This window comes from Nicotiana tabacum, chromosome 22 (assembly GCF_000715075.1).
Source record: "Nicotiana tabacum cultivar K326 chromosome 22, ASM71507v2, whole genome shotgun sequence".
NCBI classification, from domain to species: Eukaryota; Viridiplantae; Streptophyta; class Magnoliopsida; order Solanales; family Solanaceae; genus Nicotiana; species Nicotiana tabacum.
In genome coordinates, this window is record NC_134101.1 from 145,395,536 (window position 1) to 145,420,645 (window position 25,110).

General features: G+C 37.7%; 1 protein-coding gene and 1 long non-coding RNA gene across 3 annotated transcripts; one reads left to right on the top strand and one right to left on the bottom strand.

Annotated features, from left to right (window-relative positions):
• Window positions 1-6,553: 6,553 nt before the first annotated feature.
• On the bottom strand, window positions 6,554-8,495 carry LOC142176700 (uncharacterized). The gene is made up of 2 exons (XR_012705431.1): window positions 8,220-8,495; window positions 6,554-6,831 (listed from the first exon to the last, which is right to left on the bottom strand). It is a non-coding gene; the product is annotated as an uncharacterized LOC142176700 (long non-coding RNA).
• A 126-nt stretch (window positions 8,496-8,621) lies between these two features.
• LOC107767974 (glutathione reductase, chloroplastic-like) lies at window positions 8,622-16,018 on the top strand. 2 transcript variants are annotated; one of them, XM_075244866.1, is made up of 11 exons: window positions 8,622-9,193; window positions 11,255-11,480; window positions 11,564-11,842; window positions 11,943-12,119; window positions 12,794-12,847; window positions 12,941-13,089; window positions 13,319-13,382; window positions 13,452-13,622; window positions 13,716-13,850; window positions 14,221-14,311; window positions 15,444-16,018. In XM_075244866.1, exons 1-10 carry the CDS (start codon window positions 8,814-8,816, stop codon window positions 14,260-14,262), a joined length of 1,677 nt encoding a protein of 558 aa, XP_075100967.1. In that variant the 5' UTR covers window positions 8,622-8,813; the 3' UTR covers window positions 14,263-14,311; window positions 15,444-16,018. The 2 variants fall into 2 exon arrangements, with proteins under 2 accessions (XP_075100967.1, XP_075100968.1); XM_075244867.1 differs by having other exon boundaries at window positions 14,221-14,307.
• Window positions 16,019-25,110: the final 9,092 nt, after the last annotated feature.

Genomic DNA, 25,110 nt, shown 5'->3' on the forward strand with positions numbered 1-25,110 from the left:
GGAGGTACGATCCTTCGGGTTAGATTTGTGTGATCTGGTTCTACGATGTATGATGGGTTCTCAACATGGTGTTGTGGTGGTACTGGTGAGTTTGCGATATAACTCTCTTATTTGAGTTATTTTCATAATTTTAGTACACTTGGGTTGTTGCTTTTTGGTGCACGGATTGCACAGGTTATGGCTTTAGATGGTATTGATGTGTCATGTCAATAGGGTAGTCGTGTTGGATGAGATTGAGGTTATTGGGAACTAAAATGAATACTATCGGATTCGATTTCAGCATGTTGGAAGGATAATATCGGGTTTTGGTTTAGAAATTTACTATGGTCCTTGCCGAAGGAGAGGGAGCTCCATGACTGGTTGATCTAACGGATGGTTATGACTTTCTACGTGTTTCATTAATCGTTGGCTGTATGAAAGTGTTGGAATGAGGCTTTATTTGATAAGAAGTTTATTATCGGTATTCACTTGTTTGAGCAGATGCTGTGATTTGAAGCTTTCGCTTTGAGTGCTCGAGTGGTAAGGTATATCCTGTGATTTCCATATTGAATTGTGGTTATGGCTTGGTACAGCGTGTTCAGATTTATTTGGTGTGCAGACGTGAGTTTATGATCTTATAGATGATTTCGAAAGTGGAAATTTGGTTCTAAGATTTATGGGCTAGGTTGGATTGTGAAATTTCAGTTGCATTGTGTTATCGGACCTATATGAGAAAGGGTGACATGGGATCATCCCCGGGTATGTGCATGGTAAGGTTATGCAGCGATTTGATGGTTTTCGGAACAACTCTGGGCATGTTCGAGGACGAACGTATGTTTAAGTGGGGGAGGATATAACGACCCGGCCGGTCGTTTTATGAATTTCAGCCCCGTTTCCCCTATTTTTGCTTCTTTATGTCTTGTTCAGCTATATTATATGGTATCGGGTCGATTGGTTCGGGTTTGGAGTCGTTTTTGGAGTGTTACGAGACACTTAGTCTCTTAAGTTGGCCATTTAGTTGGAAAAAGTCAACCTAAAGTTGACTTGTGAGTAAACAATCTCGGAATTTGGTTTTTATGATTTGGTTAGCTCTGTTAGGTGATTTTGAACTTGGGAGCGCGTCCGGAATGTATTTTGGGGGTCCGTGGAAGATTTAAGCTTGAATTGGCGAAGTTGGAAATTTGGCATTTTCCGGTCGGCAGTGTAAATCTTGATATTGAGGTCGGAATGGAATTCTGGAAATTGGAGTAGGTCTGTAGTGTCATTTGTGATGTGTGTGCAAAATATCAGGTCATTCAGAGGTGATTTGATAGGCTTCGATGTCGTTTGTGGAATTTGGAAGTTTATAAGTTCTTAGGCTTGAATCCGAGGTTGATTTGATGTTTTGGTGTTGTTTTGAGTGATTCGAAGGATCCACTAAGTTTGAATGATGTTATGTGACTTGTCGGTATGTTTGGTTGAGGTCCCGAGGGCCTCAGGATGGTTTTGAGTGGTGGACAGAAAGTTTGGAATTTGAGTTGTGCTGCATATTTTGTTGTTCCTGTTATTTTCGCACCTGCGGATTGGGGACCGCAAGTGCAAGGTCCGCAGAAGCGATTATGTAGTGCAGGTGCGTAGCAGGGGTCGCAGGTGGGGTTTGGCCCCCGCATCTGCGATAATCGTAGGTGTGGTCAGGCAACCGCAGAAGCAGAAATTGCCTTTTAATGAAATTTGGCAGAAGCGAAGGATTTTGTGCAGATGCATAATGGGGACCGTAGATGCGGAAGTGCTGGGTGTATATAAAGGCTCCTTCGCGAATTTTTGGTCATTCTTTACCTTTTTTGACCGGGATTCGAGCTTTAGGCAGTGATTTTCAAGAGGAATCAAGGATTTTCAATGGGGTAAGTTACTTAGGCCTTATTATTTGTGTTTATGATGATTTTCCATTGTTTAATCATGAAATTAGTGGGATTTAATGCCTAAAAAATGGAGGATTAGGACTTGAGTTTTGGAGAACTTTGAGTGGTGATTTGAGGGGTCATTTGAGTTCTGATTTTGATGTTCTTGGTATGTGTAGACTCGTGGGAGATAAGGATTTTAGTGATGTGATTTTTATCGGAATCCGAGGTGTGGGCCTGGGGTCGAGTTTGATCAATTTCGGGATTTTTGATGTAATTTGATTATTTTCACGTGAGCTTTGTTCCCTTAGCATATATTGATGTTGTGGTTTTGATTTTGATTAGAGACGGAGCATTTGGAGGCCGAATCGAGAGGTAAGGGAGTCGCGGGCTAGAATTTGGCTTTGCTTGAGGTGAGTAACACTTCCAAACTTGGTTCTGAGGGTTTGAAACCCTGAACTATGTGTTCTACGATTACTATTGAGGTGACGCAAATGCCAAGTGACGGGCGTGTAGGCGTGCATCGTGAGAATCGCGGCATGGATCATTCCATGGCACTGCTTAGTGACTCTTTCTTGCTGATACATGTGTTGTAATTATGTGATTAAGTTAATGAGTTATAAATCATGCTAATTATCATGTTAAGGCTTCACGCCAATATTGTTGGATACCCGAGAGTTCATTTCTTACTGTCATATCATTAGCTTCATTGATATTCTATACTCAGTCCTGTTCATGCATATTATATCATGCCTCAGTCTCGATTATTGTTATTTGACATATTATATCATTGTTCGGGCTAGTATCATGACATTTTGAGCCCGTATGTGTGAGACTGGAGAGTGATGACTGAGTGAGGTCGAGAGCCTGATATTGAGTGACAGTATGGGATTGGGCTGCACGCCGCAGCAAGATATTAAACATGCCTTCGTTAGCTTGTTATAGCGCTTGGGCTAAGAGAATCCTCCGGAGTCTTTACACCCCTAGTGAGCGCAGATGATATTATTGAGGGATGGATCTTCCCTGGACATGGATCTTGTCTGAAGCACTTACTATCTAGAGATGTATCTTCTCCATAAGCTGGAATGACCTTCCTCAGTACTGAATGATGGTTGTCAGTGATGTGTATATATATTCCGGGATGGATCCTCCCTAGGCCTTGTGAGCCATATACAGTACCGAGTGGTTGTGAGGTTGTTATTGTTATTATCTGGAGATGGATATTCTCCATAGGCTGGAATGGCCTTCCTCAATATTGAGTGACTGTTGTCAGAGATGTATATATTCCGGGATGGATCTTCCCTGGGCCATACGAGCCATATACAGTACTGAGTGGACGAGCATTTGAGATTGTGGGCATATGAGGCACTCAGCATGGTGCATCCAATACAGCATGTGCATTGACATGTAGATGTAGTAGAGTTACACTTCTTTACCTTGTTCATACTTGCTTTGTTTTACGGTTCGAGCTATTTATTTAACTGAAAGCATGCCTACGTTTCTGTATATTATTTATGTTATCCTTGAGGAGGTTGAGTTCGTCACTACCTATCAGTCCAAAGGTTGGACTTGTTACTTACTGAGTTGGTGTACTCACGTTACCCCCTGTACCTCGTGTGCAGATTTAGGTATTTTGGATTTAGTGGCGGCGGTTGCTTGAGGCTTCTGACTTAGGAGATTATTGAGGTATCTGCTCGTCGTTTAGCAGGCCTTGGCTCTCCACCTTACTTCCAGTTATATTTCAGTTGTTCCCTTAGACATTACATTAGACTATGCATTTTTCCTTAGACACTCATGCACTCAGTGACACCCCGATTTTGGGCTAGATTATATCTGTCCTTGGAAATTTCTTATGTTTCACATAGTTCTTTAACTGTTAAAAGCTTCCGTAAATGTTTTCAAACTTATTATTATTGTGTTGATTGTTGAGTTAAGGCTGGCCTAGTTTCATGATAGGCACCATTACGACAGGTCGGGTTTTGGGTCGTGACAGACAGATTTGATCTCGTCATCTTCTAGATCATTCCCTTTGATATCACATATGTAAGAGGTGACGTGCTCATTTGGATCGTTCGTTCCATTATACTTAGGAATTTCGGGCATGCAGAACTTCTTGGGGATTGGCTTCGGAGCCACACTCAGGGGCAAAAGGTTTTTGTACGAACTTTTTGGAATCCAGTCCATTCAATATTGGCGGTGCCCCGGGGATTTGATCAACCGTGGAGTTATAAGTTTCCACCTTCTTGTAGTTTGCATCGATCTTATTTTCCCCCAACTCGATTCGCTTTGTCAGCTCTTCGAGCATCTTCATGATAACAGGATTGGTCTCCGATTCTTTCTCGCTCAATTATCTTGAAACTGATTCGACCCTGTGTACTACTTCCTAGGATGACTCGAGTTCGACCCTGCTCGGTGTGTGATTTTGGGTTTGGAGCTGGGCGATTGCTGCCTGCCGAGCCTGCAACATTTCGAAGATTACCCACAGGCTGATCCCGCCATCTTCGCCGCCACGTGCGCTTTGAGCGGTTGATCGAGCATCACCATGGAAGCTGCCTTCGGGATCGACGACCAAAATTCCGTTGATGGCTACATCTGAACTGACGTCGATTAGATCTACAGCCGGAACTCCATCGAGGCTAACCGGGGGTACATCGTTTCCTGGTGTTATGTTATTATTTTCGCCGTTGTGGCTGAAATCATTGTCAACTTGTAGAGGTGCTGACTGAGAGTATGACATTTTTTAGTCATGTAATCAAAGATACTTCAAAGAACAAGTGTAAAATAGTGTGTGTCACGAAAGTTTGTACCAGGTAACCACTATTATTCCTTAGCCCCACGGTGGGAGCCAAACTGTTTACCTTAAAATCGGATAACAATTAAATTTATACGCGGTTTTAAGGATATGTGATATAACTTAGTACAAATTAAGAAGAATAATAAACTAATATTGAAATTGACGATAAAAGAATAAATTCGAACTACACAAATTGAATAGCCTTGGCCCTCGGGTTCAGTCACCATTGAACCAAAAGATGTACAACTAACTTATGAACAGAATAACAAGATAATGAAAGTTAGAAAATGACAGTATATTGGTTTGTATTACGTGAATATGATAATTTTTACAAATGATCATACCCCATTTATATAGTAAGGGAGTCCTACTCTTGATACAGTTTTATATGAGGTAAGAAATCTCATGATTAGCTAATTAATCGGCCTCTTCTTGATACGTGCCGGGATTTTCGCCCGATTGCGGATATTTCGATTTTCGTTATTTGGCTCGGTAAGTTTCCTTCGATCTTGCTCGATCTCTATCTTGCTCGATCTCGATCTTGGCCGATCCCGATCTCGATCTTGATCAGTCTCTGGGTCATGAGCTCGACGATCTAACTTTGCACCATGGTTGGATATAACACGGTGTAGAACCTTGACCTATCGTATTCCAATCTCGATTAGTCACACAAAGGGCAAACCCGATTTTGACTGTATACACCCCTTTGGAAGACGGATTATCACAAATTAGTTTGAAATAAATAAAGTACTCCCTTCGGTCCACAATAAGTGACTAATTTGCTTTTTTTTTTTCCCAAAATAAGTGTCCATTTATATAATCAAGAAAAATATTCAATTTGTTTTTTCAAAATTACCCTTATGCACATATCTCTAAAAAATTATTTACTCCTCACATTTGGGGAGAGAAGTAAGTACTACTATAATTATGGTGCAACATTTAATGAAGGGTAGTTTAGTCACACTAACTATTTTTATCTAGAATTTAGTTTCTTAATGGGTATGCCCCAACCAAATTGGTCACTTATTGAGGACCGGAGGGAGTAACTTAAAACTAAGAATTTTCGGATCATTAAAAAAAAAATAATCTACGTAGGAGTGAAGCCGTTTGTTTCTTCTTTTCGAAGGCGTTTGTTTGAAAACTAGATATAAGCAGTCCATGCTAAAGTCAGCCTGGATAATTTATTTTTTTGCAAGTCTTTTCTGTTTCTATATTTTTTTTCCTAGGTGCTAGTCAATTAAGATTTGACAATATCAAATAATTGGCATATGTGCATGAGCACACTAAAAAAAGAAACGAACTTAACAGAAATTGTGAAATGCATCATGCAACTCAAATGCATATACAGCTTTGATAGGTAAATAAAATTTGAATAAGTAAATATGATTTCAATTGGCCAATTGAATTTCTTTTACCATGGCCACTGTGCTCCTGAGATTAATGAATATAAAAGAAAGAAAAGTTTGTCAACTTCCTACCTCCCTGAGAACCAGTACTAAATGAGGTATTTATACATAACTGGAGGGAGCTACCTGAAGAGGCTAAAAGATAGTTAAGGATGGATAAATTACTTGCAATTCTCATCTTCCAGGGCGTAAATAGCAAAAAGGATATACCAATTTTGAAAACTAACAAGAATACATATCTAATTTAGGAATGATAAGGTTGTACATAGCTAATATAAATGGAGTCCTTCATGATCTTAGATTTGTAAGAATTGGGTGGCTGTATATTGTTTCAGGAAAGCTAGGCTCAAAGTCCTCTTCCTTATGTAATCGTGTTTAAGCATATATAACCTTTTCCATCCAAAAATCAAGCAGGGAGGTTCCTTTACAAAAAAAGACCGCTATTACAAAATGGTGAAAAACTAAATATCATCTTGAACAGGGAACTACTTCGATCATAGTTGAAGACTGGTAAAATCCATTCAAACCATCAAAAGAAGAATAAGATTAGAGTAGAGTGCTAGTACAATATAGGAATGCAAAACAAGAGAAAGAAACTGTTTAAATATTAATACCAAATTGGCTCGAAAATAACATTGTGTGATATTATTTTTTTTTGGGTAAGTAGCATAAGTTCCTGTGTAATTCTAATCTTGATGCTCTTCTCCCAAGCAATCCACAGAATCTCAAGCAACTTGGCGTGCGATGTTATCAATTAGTTGATCTATTAGTGTGCCTAAAACATAGCAACATTCATATTAAATTTTACATAAGTCACCTCACATAATTGTTACAAAATGGGCTTAACTAATTAACACATTAGCTTTATTATCTCACATATTAATATTATTAACTCAAACACTCAAGATTATAAAAAATATCAATGAAAACATTCAAACATCCAAAGATCGAAAGAAACACATATTCTTGCATTAAAAGCTATCGCATTGAATAATAAAATGCCAGCCCTAATATCTTGCAATATAGCTTTTAAAGAATCCATTTGGAACTCCAAATCTTGCCCCTTCTTTAAATAACCTCAATTGTTTATTTAAACGTCACCTCACCAAAATAACTTTCTCCTAAAAGAACTTACATGTAAGCCCGAGAAATCAAAAAATTATCCAACAACTCAAAATTAGGATTACTATTCACATTTAGTTTAACTAACACAAAACTAATTGAAAAGAAGTGGCCTCATGCCCTTATCTTTTGTTCAGAAAAGGAATTCACAAGAATGCTACAACCAATAATGAAGGTAAAAACTGAACCATATGTCTAGAAGTCTTGTTGATCAAATATATATCATCAGATAAGCAAAATAAAGTTAGATATAACATGCTCAACTAAACCTTTGCCATTCAACACTTTTTAGCTACTTTTTATACAAAAAAAGAAGGAAAAGAACGCCAGCAACTAATGCTTGTTGCACCTGAAATTGGTACATTATAAACTCACACATAATTCAAGATAAGTCGAATAACTCCAATTCAGGATTGACTACTAATATCTTTTTGTCTAATGACATAAAAAAAAGCTAAAAGGCTCATACTATCCGGAAAAAGTCATCGCATTGGTAAAAAATTGACAATATGCTTTATATTTGAGGCATGTAAGGTGTATTCATTACTGGAAGCACCAAGAAAGTGTTGGTTTACGAAAGATAAAAGAAACTGGAGATCCAAGAGCACCTACAATAAATGATTGATAGGTTTATCTCTAAAATTAATTGCCACAACAAAAACAGAAAGACATTTAAAATATATGCCTAATCTTCGTGGAAAGGTTTTCTAATGCTTCATAAGGTAGGAGTACTTTAAACACACTTGTTTAAAGTATGCAAGAATATGTGTGTCAACAAACTTCATACAATAGAGGAGCAGAAAGCTATGACTTTTCTGCTGAAGCCACTGGATATGGCGGCAAAGTTGCCGGTGATGTCATTTTTTGCTGCACGTTCTACCATTTGACTCTGATTATAAAGCTCATTTGTTTATTTACAACATTCTAACATCCCCAATTTAGAATTTTATGTAAAAATTATAGAATCCCAGAAACTACAGAATCATAATTATCAATTTATAACCAAAAAAATAAATGCAAACACTTAAATTAATTAATTACCTTTCTGAAGCAAAGTTGGACCTTTAGAGTAAGCTAAACCCAATTTGTATATTCAAATACTTGGTTAAGAACTCCATGAATCGAACTGAAATGTCAAGCAACACCACTTTAGAGAAACCTAATGGCAGAAATGAAGCTTCATTTATTTGAGATTTCACAAATCAAAGACGAAATTTATGTTTTAGGAACAAAAGAAAGTTCTAGAAAAAATAACGAGCGAAGAGTTTGAGAGAGAGACAAAGAGTCCAAAATGAGACTTAAAAGTTAATTCGATACAGTAAAAGAAAAGGTGAAGCAAATCAATAGATGTACTAATAGAACTGTAGTGAGATAGAAAATAACAATTTTGCCCTTGGTCGACTTCTCTTTTCTATATAATAGAATTTGTAAAATTTGAGTTTTACTTTTGCAAATTAGAGTTTAAAAAGCGCCTCAAACAAACAGAAGTGTAAAATAAATTTTGCCGACTTCCGTATTTGCAGCTGTCTTTCGGATATTTTGAGAATTGGGTGTTAGGGACTGTTTCCTACTCAATACATAAACATCTGTCATCACCTAAACAGATTAGAAACCAACTGTTAGATTCCGCCAGCCATGGCTACATCTCTGAGCACACCAAAGCTCAGCACTACTCTTTCTTCTCCAACTCTCCACTCTCTACTCTACAAACACAAATTCTCTCTTCTGTCACTCTCTAACCCAATTAAGCCTCTCCACTTCAATTTTCTCACCCACTCCCGTAGTACCCCATCATCATTATCCTGTACCCGCCGCCGTTTCACCGCCCCACGCGCCGAGTCCTCCAATGGCGCTGACGCTCCTCGCCACTACGACTTTGACTTATTCACCATCGGTGCTGGTAGCGGTGGTGTTAGGGCTTCTCGTTTTGCGTCTAATTTTGGGGCTTCTGTTGCTGTTTGTGAGCTCCCTTTCTCCACTATTTCTTCTGATTCCACTGGTGGCGTTGGTGGCACGTGAGTTTCTTAGTTTTACTTTACCCTTTAAACCTGGTAGTATAAATTTGCTATCTTTAGTTTTGAGCTTACTTTGTTATATGGGGAAGTATGTCTAGGAAAATTTAAAATGCCTAATTATAGTGTAGTAGATAAGGTAGGGTGATTAAGTACTAGCCTGTCCAGGTCCAGCCCAATTGTGCTTTGAGCTAAATATAATACTATTGTTTAATGATATTGGTGGCAATGTTTCTGAATTGGTCGAACTGGGTGAGCTGTGTGATTCCCAATTGAAGTCAGAGGATTAATTTGAGTAGGACACTTAAAAAATGCAGCCGGGTGTGTGACTGTGTGTTGGTTCATCCAAAAGTAATGCATTTTGGAGGATCCGACACGGGTATGACAACCATTTTAGAGAGTCGAAGCAACATAGACTCTACAATGGGTTCCAGCCTTCCAGGATCACTTCATGAATATGGGTTCACAGAATCACTTCATGAAGGTCCTACACAAGTCATGCATATTGCCCTAGGGAGAGTGAGGTTGTTTTCGGGAAACTAGACTATGATTGGCATGAATTTTAGATTAATAGTATGTAAAGAAAGGTTGTAAATGCCTGTGATGTGAAGGAAGTCGTAAAGAAATGGAACGTAAAGACTACTTGAAAGAATATATGTGTTGCACTTGCATGCATGTTTGATGATGCATGACCTCCATTCTACATGCGAAAGGTCCAATTTATAACTTTGGGGTAGCCTTTATGGGGCTTGTTGAAGACATGTAATTAAATAAATAAAAGTATGCTCGTTAACAATTTAAACTTGGTATCAGAATAGGCAGGGGTTGTGGTTTCGAGTCTTATCGTCACCCATATTCTTTTCAGGTACTTGGCTCATAAAAACATAATTAAGGCCGCACGTGATGGGGCATGTTGAATCAATATGATTAAGTAACTAAAAGTGTGTTCTCTCTAACAACTTAAGCTTTTACAAGATATAATCACAAAATTCAACTTAAACAACTTCGTATTGTGCTCCGGATTGTTCTTTAAAAGCTCAGCGTGTTCCAGTTAATATTGTAGTAGTTGGTTGTCTCTGTTTCACGTTGGCTAACCGCCTTAACACCACGTTGGCTAACTGCCTTCACCTTCAACCAAAGTTTCTTGCCCCATTCTCTATGGAGAGGCGGTTACTTGATCAAGTCATCATATAGTAACACCATGTATGACTTGATCATGCAGATTTTTCTTTCTTATCCAATCCTTTGAGATGGATATTGGAATTAGTCCATTTAGGCCAAGTTGTCACGAACAATTCCATCCATAGGGTCATGGCCCAAATTAAGCAGGCGAAGAAGAGATCCAAATTATTCTTAGCCAAATTAAGCAGGCGAAGAAGAGACCCAAATTATTCTTAATCTCAGATTTTTTGTGTTAACAGATGGAAGTGATTTAAAGGAAAATCAAGAAACTGTCTTTATAGTGGAGTTGAGATGATAATATTGTTTAATTTTGAAGGGTGAATGAGTAGCCCATTCCCGAGAAGAATGATGGAGTTCGATGGTCAAATATTTTGGTGTGAAGTTGAGACCCATGCTTCAGTTTATAAATGAAATCCACATATTTAGAACTGCGTAAAAGTGCTTTAAGTCAATATATTAAAATATCTAAATAATTTTTAGAGAACCGTTATTAAAGAATTGTTTGATTCCCTAAACACTACTCCCTCCTTTTCATTTTATATAAAGGTATTTGACTAGATATGTAGTTTAATATATTAGTTTGACTTATCTATTATATTTGTGACTTTGTAAAAAACTATTATAATAATGGTTGAAAAGTTATAGTTTAATAGAGAAAACATCAGATCAAATTATAAAATCAGAACAATTTAATATATCTGAATTCTTGATAATTGTGGAAGTTGTACAGAAATAGAATGGTGTCAAGCATTTTGGAACATCCCATAATGAAAAGAACGTCATAAAAATTAGAATGAAGGGAGTATTAGTTTCATGTAAAGTGTAACATAGACACTATTGTTTCTATTTAATGGAATGATTTTCTTTGTTTCTCTAATAAAGGTGTGTACTTCGTGGATGCGTACCCAAGAAATTACTCGTGTACGCGTCAAAATATTCTCATGAGTTTGAGGAAAGTTGTGGTTTTGGATGGAACTATGATGTGGAACCTAGATTTGATTGGAGCACCCTCATTGCCAATAAAAATGCCGAGTTGCAGCGCCTCACGGGTATTTACAAGAATATTCTGAAGAATGCTGGTGTCACTCTGATTGAAGGGAGAGGAAAGGTTGGGAAATGTATAATTTTATTATCATGCTCCGTAAGGCTTCAAGTTAAAGCATATTGCCTTTTATTTGACTGTACTTTCAGGTTGTGGATCCTCATACGGTGGATGTGGATGGAAAACTCTACTCGGCTAAGAACATACTGATTTCAGTTGGGGGACGCCCATTTATCCCAGACATTCCTGGTAGCGAATATGCTATAGATTCCGATGCTGCCCTTGATTTGCCAACGAAGCCTAACAAAATTGCCATTGTCGGAGGCGGTTACATTGCACTTGAATTTGCTGGAATCTTCAATGGCTTGAAAAGTGAGGTCCATGTTTTTATAAGACAAAAGAAGGTTTTGAGAGGATTTGATGAAGAAGTGAGTCATTTATCCCTAACATGCACAGGAGTTTTTCTTGAGTAATTTCCTTCATAACCCAAAATCTTGATGATGCACTCAAATTCTTTGATATATACAGATTAGGGATTTTGTTGGTGAACAGATGTCACTGAGAGGAATTGAGTTCCATACTGAGGAGTCGCCTCAGGCTATTGTAAAGTCAGCGGATGGCTCACTGTCTTTAAAGACTAGCAGAGGAACAGTTGAAGGTTTCTCTCATATCATGTTTGCAACGGGAAGAAGACCTAATACAAAGGTTTGTTCTGCTTTCCCGTTGCTAGCTTATCTCTGATAGACCTAATAGGGTAAGGTAGTTCATAGCTAAGGGATTCTTGCTCAATACAAACCTGGATTAAATCCTTGTGGAGGAACGATGATTTCTCCTCAAAGTCAACCACTTCCTATCCCCTCAAAACCGACAATACTATCACGCAACCCCAAGCTTCCTTGTGCCTGTGAAAGCTTGCTCTAATTGCTTTTAATGCAGTGAAGTTCTCAGATGAGAAAAAGTTCTTTTTAGCACCCTTCTTTTGGGCTCTCCCGCACCCCCTCTTTGGGTGGCATGAGATTGCCAAAGCCCAATCAGGTGTGGGCTGTGGGGCAGGATTGATTATTTTGTTAGACTAGTGATCCTGTAGTCGTGATTCTTTTTTCTTCTATTATCATCATCAACTCCATCGTTATTTGTTCTTTTAATATTGTAATTGCATTATTCATGTCAAAGGTTATTGTCATTTGTATTATTATCATGATCATCATCTTTGTCACCATTATTGCAGTTACCATTGTACTTATAATTGTGGTTCCTTAGTTTATGTTCATGTTTATCAGTTGGTGCTTTGTGTGGTGTGGTTTCTTTGATGGATTTGATTGGATACTCAAGTTGTAAGCACCCCTTGCTAAAGTTTCTTTTGTTTGAATGTGTGGCAGAATTTAGGATTAGAGACAGTGGGAGTGAAAATGACAAAGAATGGAGCCATAGAGGTGACTGCCTTTCTCTCCTTTTTCCTAATTTGCTTGAACTACTTTGCGAATGTATTTTTGAATGATAGTTTCATTTCCTAATTGCTTTTACAGGTTGATGAGTATTCTCGTACATCAGTACCATCAATTTGGGCAGTTGGAGATGTTACTGATAGAATTAATTTAACTCCAGTTGCTTTGATGGAGGGAGGAGCATTGGCAAAAACTATTTTCGCTCATGAACCCACAAAACCAGATTATAGGTGTCTCTCTTCTTCGTCTAAGAATTCATCTGATGACTTAAAATTTTGATAAAAACTGTCAAAGATGCACATTTGTCCATTTATTTTCGACTACAATTGGTACAATGTGCTTTAAGATCGGTGGTTCTACCATGTCAAGTGCATAAGCTCTTACAGCTGAATTTTAATTGGTTTAAAAAGAAACATCTATAACTTTTATCTGATCTGGGTGTTCTCTTCTCCCAAATAGGAATGTACCAGCTGCGGTATTTTCCCAACCACCTATTGGACAAGTTGGTCTAATGGAAGAACAGGTATAGTAACTAGAGCTTGTGAGTTGACAATTAACTATTATGATTAATGATTTGCTTTTGTTTTCCCAGGCCATCAAAGAGTTTGGTGACGTTGATGTTTATACAGCAAATTTTAGGCCCTTAAAGGCTACTATTTCTGGTCTTCCAGATCGGGTTTTCATGAAACTTATAGTCTGTGCAAAGACAAGCAAAGTTCTGGGCTTGCATATGTGTGGAGATGATGCACCAGAAATTGTACAGGTGGCTATTTCTTTTAATTCTTTGGTGCAAAGTTCTCAGATTGATTATAGGATATACGTGGGTAATGTATTTTTGTCATTATGAAACTTCCAGGGATTTGCGATTGCAGTCAAAGCTGGGTTGACCAAGGCGGACTTTGATGCCACTGTGGGAATTCACCCTACATCAGCAGAGGAGTTTGTCACCATGCGTACCCCTACAAGGAAGGTTCGAAGCAGTCCATCTGAGGTTTGTAATTCACCTGAGATTGCCGTGCATTCATCCTTGTAATTCTTTTGTTGTAGTATATGTGAAGAAATAACTTTCACTTCTCCGTCTCTCTCACTCCCAGTAAAACTAAATTCTTGAAACGAGACAAATTGTATCCACCGGTATGCTAGTAATTAGGACAGTACCTCGATGGAGCTGAATATGTCCCTCTAATGAGGCAAATGATCAACCTTTAATCCTTTCTTCTTCTTCTTCCAAGTTCCGAACGAGATTGATTTTTAACAATATTACTTCATCCTCTGGAAACTTAAGTAGAATTTTGATGTTTAATTTTGTTTCATGCTCTTTTTTGCCACTCACTAGACTATGCATTTTGTTATTTTTCCAGGGAAAGGCAGAGCACGATATTAAAGCTGCAGCTGGAGTTTGATGTGCTCCAATAAAGGCTCATTTTGTTGAATGACATAAAATACATGTGGGTAAGAAAGGGTTCCTTCTTGAATGCGCCTAAAGTATAAGTGACAAAAAGGATACTGTTGGCCTCCGTCCTCTTATTGGCATGTGCCATGTAATCAAGGTTGACAGAAATAGCTGCTCCCTTTGTCTCTCACTATAAGGAGGAACATGCGGACCATTACACGATCACATTAATTAGTGTTCCTTTTTGTCCGACATTCTTAGCTATATTCAATTAGCCCACTCTCAGTTGTGAAGTCTGAACTGAGATCACAGTTTTAGAAATTTTGCTTTTGTGATTAATGTTCATTATGGAAAATATCTATAGCATAATTCCGAAGAGGACCAAAAACCCTGTCTGGAATGATTTGTCATGGACAATGCAGATTTCATGTCATGGGGCCATATTAGATCCAATACGACACAAATTTACTGACATTGGCCCTACATAATATTATCTGTCAGATTGTGAATAATTAAATAAAATGTGAGACTTAGATTGAGAACTCTTGGATTATGTTGTTCCGTAACCTTAGTAGGTCTACCTATGGATTAAGCATGAAGCAAGCAGACTTTAAGTTTTAAATGACTAACAGATCTGCAAATGCCGAGCTAAGAAGCCGGAGATATTTGAAATGGTAGATGGAGGAATTTACTCTGGTAATTTTCCAGTTTGTAGTGTTGCAGCAGAGATAATGGATCAATGAGGATAGAGATAACAATGTTCAGAGGGCGCAGAGATCAATTATAATGCATCTAAATATTCAGCTTTTTGGTTTTCTTTTTTCCCTTAAATCTAGGTGATTGGTGGTGTCCAAAATGATTGCATCATTCCTAATTTAGACTAGCAACTTGATTGCCCTCACAGTCAATGTTGACCCAACTATGCTCTGGACTAGATCAAAGTTAGGAAGGTGTCATTGAGCTGTAGCAAGTATTTGGAATTGATAATGTGGTGTTAAAGTTTGGATTGTTCGTTATATGGACTGTTGGCGTCATTGTGATGAAAAAATTCGCACCTGTAAACCCGGTGTGAATTTCTTATATTCAAGTCTTCCTCGGCCAATTCAGATATAGCATCTTTTTCCTTAACCAATATGTTGTACATTTCTCAAGTGCTCACTGTTCATTATTGTGCGAACTATACCTTTGCAGGTACAACTTTGCAAGAGGTTTTGGACTGATAGGAGCATATGGAACATCAGTTGTGGACTCACAATAAGCAAAAAGCTTTCTTGAACGACGAGTCACTGATACTTGTTGGAACCAGGGCTAACTTCACTGCTTGAAAAGGGCTTTAAAGGTGCTTGTGAGGATGCTATACGCATTCGTCCACTTTCTTGCATCTTGTCAACAGTATAGCCTTTGATCAACGTAATGGAGATTTAACAATTATGCCCAATTTTTTCTTAGGGAAGTCCAGAGAGAAGTTATTATTAATACCCGATGATGTTTTTCTCTATTTTATATTATCCTTTTGGGGTTGGGGGCACAATCAGGTGGTGTTATTATAACATTGCTTATTAGATATTGTTTCTGTGTAACTATAACATTATGTGATATTCTGCAACAATAGCAATTATGCAGATTGCTCATGGTGTTTATATACAGTAATATAAAGCAGCTATGGGAAACGTTGATCATTGGTCAGCTTACACATCTTTCATTACTTGTCAGGCGTTTGATATTGTAAAGATTTAACTTATATACACGGAGTGCCAATAATTGTTGCAGTATCAGTGTAATTTAACATGTTATAGTTGGTTATTTATTTTATTTTTTAGGTTATTGTATCAGACTTACTATGAACAGCCTGTCTGGGATCGGTAAATGAATGATGACATCGCAGGTTCAAGTTTGGAAACTAAACTATTGTCATATCATAAATCTAGCTCAACATCCTTAATTTGGCACAAAATGATTTGCATGGAACAGTGATATATTTCTCATTTGCAACATATCACCATGTATCTGCAGTGATCTTTCAAGGACACATCTTGATGTCAATTTGAGTTCCCTTCCACGTTATTGGCTAGCTTTTCAGTGGTTGATCTAAAATTTAAATGTTGTGCATTCTGAATAAGAGCGAGTTTTGCAAAGTATATTTAATTTTATTTTGCACATAGAGAGTTCGAACTTATAATACACTAGAATAAGAGCGAGTTTTGCAAAGTATATTTAATTTTATTTTGCACATAGAGTTCGACTTGTAGGATTATACTAGTTGTAGGATTATACTAGGTTTGTTGTTGTTTGTTCGAACTTGTAATACTATTACTAGATTCTGTTGAAGCCACAAATTTATAATTGAATCCGCCACTGAAACTTCCTCCATGTTATCCGTCCATATAAAGACAAATCAACAGTCAACGTTCCCTAATTAATCATACATGTGGTTTGTACGTAGTTCTCTAATACCTTGACATCAATGAAAACCTAGTACATAAGAAATAAAAAATGTTTTACATAATTGACTCAGTGTTGGAAGTTGGAAGAGAGACGTTTAATTATTATTGTTAGAAAGAACCAGGCTGGCTGCTTAAGCAAGTCATTTACTCGGTGGTTGTGAATTGTGATCATGATTCTTGATATGTATTTTTTTCTCTTTCTTGCAACTTGTTAGCAATATTGCTTTTGATAGAGGTAAAAGATTTGAAACAGACGTGTCCACGTGTTATCTTAAGCTCTGTTTTAAAAGGCATAATTGGAACTCATCCGGGCCTCGCCCTGAAGCGAAGCACACATAAAACGCCCATGGACTTATATGTGGGGCTTAGCTCCGTGAGACTTACGCCCCGAACACGCCCAATGCCCAACGTACCGAGTCGCCTAATAAAACTTTATGCAATTATGTGTAATTAACCTTGTAAATTCTCAATTATTCTTAATAAATCGTTGACTATTCAAAATTACTTTTTTGTTAATCATAAATTAAGTTGAGAGTATTTTATATCATAACTAAAATAAAAATTATTGCACGTTATCCACTAAGACTGCTATGATAGTAAATTTTAAATAAATCTTTCATTTAACAATATTTATTTATTAACTTTTGTCATGTCATTATTAGATAGTAGTCCATAATTTTTTTTAATAATTATTTTCCTAAATATTTTTTTTTCCACGTTTACGAGATACAATACTTATTAATTTAATAGCTCAGTATTAGCTAGTAACTATTTGGGAATAATTAGTTATCATGGTATCGTATGGTAAATTATGTGTCACTTTATTAACTTGTTGAAACTTATAAATAAATGATGCTAGAGAATCATATTTAAATTGTGAATTATGTTTTTATATAAATTCTCTTTCAAAAGGAAAACATATTAAATAAAAGGAGTATTTTAAAGAAAATCAAATTATACTATTGAAATTCTTTGAAGATTCATTACTCCATAAGAGATACATATATGATTTCGGGTCGAATACATTACTTTTGATGTTTGAATTGTAACGACGTTGCAACTAATTTGCATATTATGATATATGTCATATTTTTCGTATTATTCATAGTTGAATTATAATTTATAACTATTTTAAATAAATTATTTGTTGTAATTTTGTGATTTTAATGTAATTTTTATAGTTCTTTTTTATTTTGTCCGATTTAAAAATTCTTGAAATTAGTAAAATTTAAAAATCCGTGAAACTTACGTCCCATGTCTCAGGGCTTACGCCTCGCCTTATGCCCCGCCTTTTAAAACATTGGTCTTAAGGAAGTCAGAAAAGGGATTAGTTTCTAATTGGTATGTTTTAGCTGCTCATTGGAGGAGTTAATTTGGGTCATGGGTGGTGTAAGTATGACATCGCTTTTAGATAGTGTTTGTCTAATTCATAAATTATTATTAACATTTGTTGATATACTTCACCAATGCCTATTTCCCTTCTCTTTGGTAGCACGAACCTTCTCCCTATTCTACTAGAGCGGAGTCAGGATTTAAAGTTTAAAAGTTTAGGAGTTTAATCTTTTTTATTGAATTTTAAACAAATAATTTGTACATATATTAAATAGTTTTTTAAAAACAAATACATAGTTCAGATAAAATCCGTAACTCGATATCGGGCTCCGCCAATTCCATGATGTCTGTCCACATAAAGCCAAATCAAGAGTCTACTATGCAGGTTCCGTAAGCAAATTATTATCTACTCAGGATATAAAGACAGTTTCGTCTCTTTTCTTATTATCATAAATTCACACTATGGATTCGTATGAGTTGGTAAATAAGATTTGTCAAGAGGCTCCAAAACAAGAAAATAATTGTGCCGATTAAACAAATGGATGACTAATCTAATTTTCTTATTGTAAAAATGTGATGGTGCCTGCGCACTTGCCTTTGTTTTATAACTTTCCAGTTTGGTTGGTGCCTTCGCCTAAACTCAAATTGTTACGGATCATAGGCTGTTGACTTCATTAGTCTTTTTTTTTGGTTAATGACATCATTAGTCATAACTAACTTAACTATGATAAATGCCCAACTATATTCTGTTATTTACAATACAAGTTTTTTAAGATGATCTCATCTCAATCTCGTATCCGATTCTGATCCTAGATAGGCTTTAACTCCTTTCAGATGTGTGAGTACTTCGACTCAAGTTTTGTAATTTTCATATTATGTGCTACTATGTTTTAAAAGGCTTTTTTGGGACTCGCCCCTGCCTCCTGGGTAGGGCACCATCAAAACGTCCTGAGGCTTATATGCGAGGCTTAGTTTCATGAGGCTTATGCCCCAAGCGCCCGACCGTACGTCTTGAATACACTTAACCCTCAATGCTGGGAGCTCGCCCAATATTTTTTACGCAAATCATGTGTTGGATTCCCTATTTAGCTTTGTTGGCCCTCATAATTCTAAAACAAATGAATGATAAAAGTTCTATTCATATGTAGGAATATCAAAATTGAGAGTGTATGCGGGTAAAACCGAGCCCTTTGGACACCTCGGTTCTCGATGAAGTAAACAGAGCATAAATGCAAATGTGAGTAGCCGGAATCGAGGTAAGAAGCTCCTTGAGTCGCGGCCCGGGCAAACACCTACCCTCGGAGAAATCAGAGTCACAACCCCAAGACCGATTCGAACCTCTAAACTTCAGAGAACGTTATCAGACAATCGAGCACGACTAACAAAAGGTCGTGATATCTGTGACCAGTCGGATATCACGGCGTGAATCTCGGCACATATCGGCAGAGAGCTGGTGATTAGTTAAACGAAAGATTTTTACCTTTTATGAAATTGTACTTAGGGTAAAACTCCCCTACTATATAAAGGGGGGGGGGAGGGTCTAATTATTCATTAGCGACATTATAACACGCGCATCAAAGCAATATACTCTCATTTTCTCTATTATTCAAAGTTCTTACTTTTGTTTATTAGTGCTTCGTTATTGTGAATTCGGGATCGAGGGCAGGCATTCCGTTAAGGCTGTAACCGAGTCCAGAATCATTCCCCATAATTGGTTTGATACTTTATCATGTCTTTTATTTGTTTAATCTAACGCAATTTACTATTTGTATTAAATTAATCCGCATATCCTGAAAACCATATATAAATTTAATTGTTATTTTTTTTAGGGTAAAAAATTTTTAGGGAGGACATCTTCGGTGATCGAGCATATATATCTCGATGCCTCCTCACGCCAACCCTACACCAAAGAGGGTTTCTCAACCTTTAAGTCATCGGTGATCGAATAACCCCAGGGAATGAATATTTTCAAGGGAGGTTCGACAACCGATTCATCGGTAGCCACGTCAGCAGTGGACGTCTCCAGGTCGACCACATCGGGAGAGGTTTTATTAATTTCGGCAGTCAGTTGAGAAGAAGAAGCGACTTTTTGGGGAACAGTCTTGGAAGTTTTGACCATCGTTATCTTGAAAAAGCTTGAAAAAGATGAAGAAGGACGAAAGATGAAGGGTCAAGTGCTATGGTTTGGTTAGAAGATGAGTAAAAATTTGTAACTTACTGAGAAATATTGAAAAACGGAGGTACAAATACTAGAGTATGAAGAAGGGTAGAAGATTCGAGGGTAGAAGCTTGAACATAAAGTAAAAAAAGTACGAAGGAGGAGAATATTTATAGAGGCTTCACGACGTTTCGCGTTCAGAGATGGCCAACCGGTGGCTGACACGCGTTTGAGGTCATAATGACATGACTGACGAGACTTTTCGTGTCCTTTGTCATTTTTGTCACGACATATTGGAGAAGGAATTGAAGTACATATATCGTTTCTCATCGTTTTCGTAAAATTACTCTCCAAAAAATAAGGGGACTATCTGCATACAAGTAAAACTGAGCCCTTTGAACACCTCGGTTCTCGATGAAGGAAACGGAGCAGAAATGCAAATGTGAGGAGCCGGAATTGAGGTAACAAGCTCCTCAAGTTGAGGCCCGGGCAAATACCTACCATCGAAGAAATCAGAGTTCCATCCCTAAGACCGTTTCAAACCTCTAAACTTCAGAGAATGTTATTAGACAATCAAACACGACTAACAAAAGGTCGTGATATCCGTGCCCAGCCGGATATCACGGTGTGAATCTCGGTACATATCGGCAGAGAGATGATGATTAGTTAAATAGAACATTTTTACCTTTTATGAAATTGTACTTAGAGTAAAACTCCCCTACTATATAAAGGGGGAGGGGAGGGTCTAATTATTCATTAGCGACATTATAACACGCGCAACAAGATAATATACTCTCTTTTTGTCTATTATTCAAAGTTCTTACTTTTGTTTATTAGTGCGTCGTTATTGTGAATCCGGGATCGAGGGCATGCATTCCATTAAGGCTGTAACCGAGTCCGGAATCATTCCCCATAATTAGTTTGATACTTTATCACGTCTTTTATTTGTTTAATCTAATGCAATATTTACCATTTGTATTAAATTAATCCGCATATCCTAAACACTACATACAAATTTAACTGTTATCTTTTTTTTAGGGTAAACAGTTTTAGGGAGGACATCTTCGATGATTGATCATATATATATCGATGCCTCCTCACGCCGACCCTACACCAAATAGGGTTTCTCAACCTTGAAGTCATCGGCGATCGAATAACCCCCATGAATGAACACTTTCAAGGGAGGTTCGACAACCGATTCATCGGTAGCCACGTCACCAGCGGACATCTCCAGGTCGACCACATCGGGAGAGGTTTCATTGATTTCGGCGGTCAGTTGAGAAGAAGAAACGACTTTTCGGGGAACAGTCTTGGAAGTTTTGGTCATCGTTATCTAGAAAAAGCTTGAAAAAGATGAAGAAAGGACGAAAGATAAAGGGTCAAGTGCGATGGTTTGGATGGAAGATGAGTAAAAATTTGTAACTTACTAAGAAATATTGAAAATGGAGGTACAAATACTAGAATATGAAGAAGCGTAGAAGATTTGTGGGTAGAAGCTTAAACATAAAGTAAATAATGAACGAATGAGGAGAATATTTATAGAGGCTTCACAATGTTTCGCGTTCAGAGATGGCCAACTAGTGACTGACACACGTTTGATGTCATAATGACATGACTGACGAGACGTTTCGGGTCCGTTGTCATTTCTGTCACGACATATTGGAGAAGGAATTGAAGTACATATATCGTTTCTCGTCGTTTTCGTAAACATAGTCTCCAAAAAACGAGAGAACATCTGTATATAGGTAAAACTGAGCCCTTTGGACTCCTCGGTTCTCGATGAAGTAAACATAGCAAAATTGAAAATGTGATGAGCCAGAATCGAGGTAAGAAGCCCCTCGAGTCGAGGCCTGGGCAAACACCTGCCATCGGAGAAATCTAAGTCGCGCTCCCAAGATCGATTCGAGCCCCTAAACTTCAAAGAACGTTATCAGACAATTGAGCATGACTAACAAAAGGCCGTGATATCCGTGACCAACCGGATATCATGGTGTGAATCTTGGCACGTATCGGTAGAGAGCTGGTGATTAGTCAAACAGAAGATTTTTACCTTTTATGAAATTTTACTTAGGGTAAAACTCCCCTACTATATAAAGAGGGGTCTAATTATTTATTAGCGACATTGTAACACATGCATCTAGGCAATATACTCTCATTTTCTCTATCATTAAAAGTTCTTACTTTTATTCATCAGTGCTTCGTTATTTTGAATACTGGATCGAGCGCAGGTATTCCGTTAAGGTTGTAACTGAGTACGGAATCATTCCCCATAATTGGTTTGATACTTTAACACGTCTTTTCTTTGTTTAATCTAACGCAATTTACCATTTGTACTGGATTAATCCGGATATCCTTAAAATCACATATAAATTTAATTGTTATCCCTTTTTTAGGGTAAAGAATTTTCAGGGAGGACATCTTCGGTGATCGAGCATATATATCTCAATGCCTCCTCACACCGACCCTGCATCGAAGAGGGTTTCTCAACCTTGAAGTCATCGGCGATCGAATAACCCTCGGGAATGAACATTTTCAAGGGAGGTTCGACAGTCGGTTCATCGGTAGCCAAGTCAGCAGCGGACCTCTCCAGGTCGACCATAATGGGAGTGGTTTCATCGATTTTGGTGGTCGGTTGAGAAGAAGAAACGACTTTTTGGGGAACGGTATTGGAATTTTTGACCATCGTTATCTAAAAAAAAATTGAAAAAGATGAAGGACGAAAGATGAAGGGTCAACTGCAGTGGTTTGGATAGAAGATGAGTAAAAATTTATAACTTACTGAGAAATCTTTAAAAATGGAGGTACAAATACTAGAGTATGAAGAAGGGTAGAAGCTTGAACATAAAGTAAAAAATGAACGAAGGAGGAGAATATTTATAGAGGCTTTACGACGTTTCACGTTCAGAGATGGCCAATCAGTGGCTGACATGCGATTGAGGTCATAATGACATGATTGACGAGACTTTTTGGGTCCTTTGTCATTTCTTCCCTGACATATTGGAGAAGGAATCGAAGTACATATATCGTTTCTCGTTGTTTCATAAACTTACTCTCCAAAAAAACGAGGGGACTATCTGTATACGAGTAAAACCAAGCCCTTTGGACTCCTCAGTTCTCGATAAAGTAAACATAGCAGAAATGAAAATGTGAGGAGCCAGAATCGAGGTAAGAAGGCCCTCGAGTCAAGGCCTGGGCAAACACCTGCCATAAATTGAAGCCACACCCCAAGACCGATTCGAACCCTTAGACTTTAGAAAACGTTATCAAACAATCGAGCACGACTAATAAAAGATCGTGATATCCGTCACCAGCCGGATATAACGATGTGAATCTCGGTACATACCGGTAGAGAGTCGGTGATTAGTTAAACGGAAGATTTTTACCTTTTATGGAATTGTACTTAGGGTAAAACTCCCCTACTATATAATGAGGGGTCTGATTATTCATTAGCGACATTGTAACCTACGCATCAAGGCAATATACTCTCATTTTCTCTATCATTAAAAGTTCTTTGTTCATCAGTGCTTCGTTATTATGAATCAGAGATCGAGGGTAGGCATTCCATTAAGGCTGTAACCGAGTTTGGAATCATTCCCTATAATTGGTTTGATAGTTTATCACGTCTTTTATTTGTTTAATCTAACGCAATTTACCATTTGTATTGAATTAATCTGCATATCCTTAAAATCACATATAAATTTGATTGTTATCCATTTTTTAGGGATAACAATTTTCAGGGAGGATATATTCGGTGATCGAGCATATATATCTCAATGTCTCCTCATGCCGACCCTGCATCGAAGAGGGTTTCTCAACCTTGAAGTCATCGGCGATCGAATAACCCCCGAGAATGAATATTTTCAAGGGAGGTTCGACAACCGGTTCATCGGTATCCACGTCAGCAGTGGACGTCTCCAGGTCGACCACATCGGGAGAGGTTTTATTAATTTCGGCGGTCAGTTGAGAAGAAGAAGTGACTTTTTGGGGAACAGTCTTGGAAGTTTTGACCATCGTTATCTTGAAAAAGCTTGAAAAAGATGAAGAAAGGACGAAAGATGAAGGGTCAAGTGCTATGGTTTGGTTAGAAGATGAGTAAAAATTTGTAACTTACTGAGAAATATTGAAAAACGGAGGTACAAATACTAGAGTATGAAGAAGGGTAGAAGATTCGAGGGTAGAAGCTTGAACATAAAGTAAAAAAAGTACGAAGGAGGAGAATATTTATAGAGGCTTCACGACGTTTCGCATTCAGAGATGGCCAACCGGTGGCTGACACGCGTTTGAGGTCATAATGACATGACTGACGAGACTTTTCGTGTCCTTTGTCATTTTTGTCACGACATATTGGAGAAGGAATTGAAGTACATATATCGTTTCTCATCGTTTTCGTAAACTTACTCTCTAAAAAATGAGGGGACTATCTGCATACAAGTAAAACTGAGCCCTTTGGACACCTCGGTTCTCGATGAAGGAAACAGAGCAGAAATGCAAATGTGAGGAGCCGGAATCGAGGTAACAAGCTCCTCGAGTTGAGGCCCGGGCAAACACCTACCCTCGAAGAAATCAGAGTTCCACCCCTAACACCGTTTCGAACCTCTAAACTTCAGAGAATGTTATTAGACAATCGAGCACGATTACCAAAAGGTCGTGATATCCGTGCCTAGTCGGATATCACGATGTGAATCTCGGTACATATCGGCAGAGAGCTGATGATTAGTTAAATAGAACATTTTTACCTTTTATGAAATTGTACTTAGAGTAAAACTCCCCTACTATATAAAGTGGGAGGGGAGGGTCTAATTATTCATTAGCGACATTATAACATGCGCAACAAGATAATATACTCTCTATTTGTCTATTATTCAAAGTTCTTACTTTTGTTTATTAGTGCGTCGTTATTGTGAATCCGGGATCGAGGGCATGC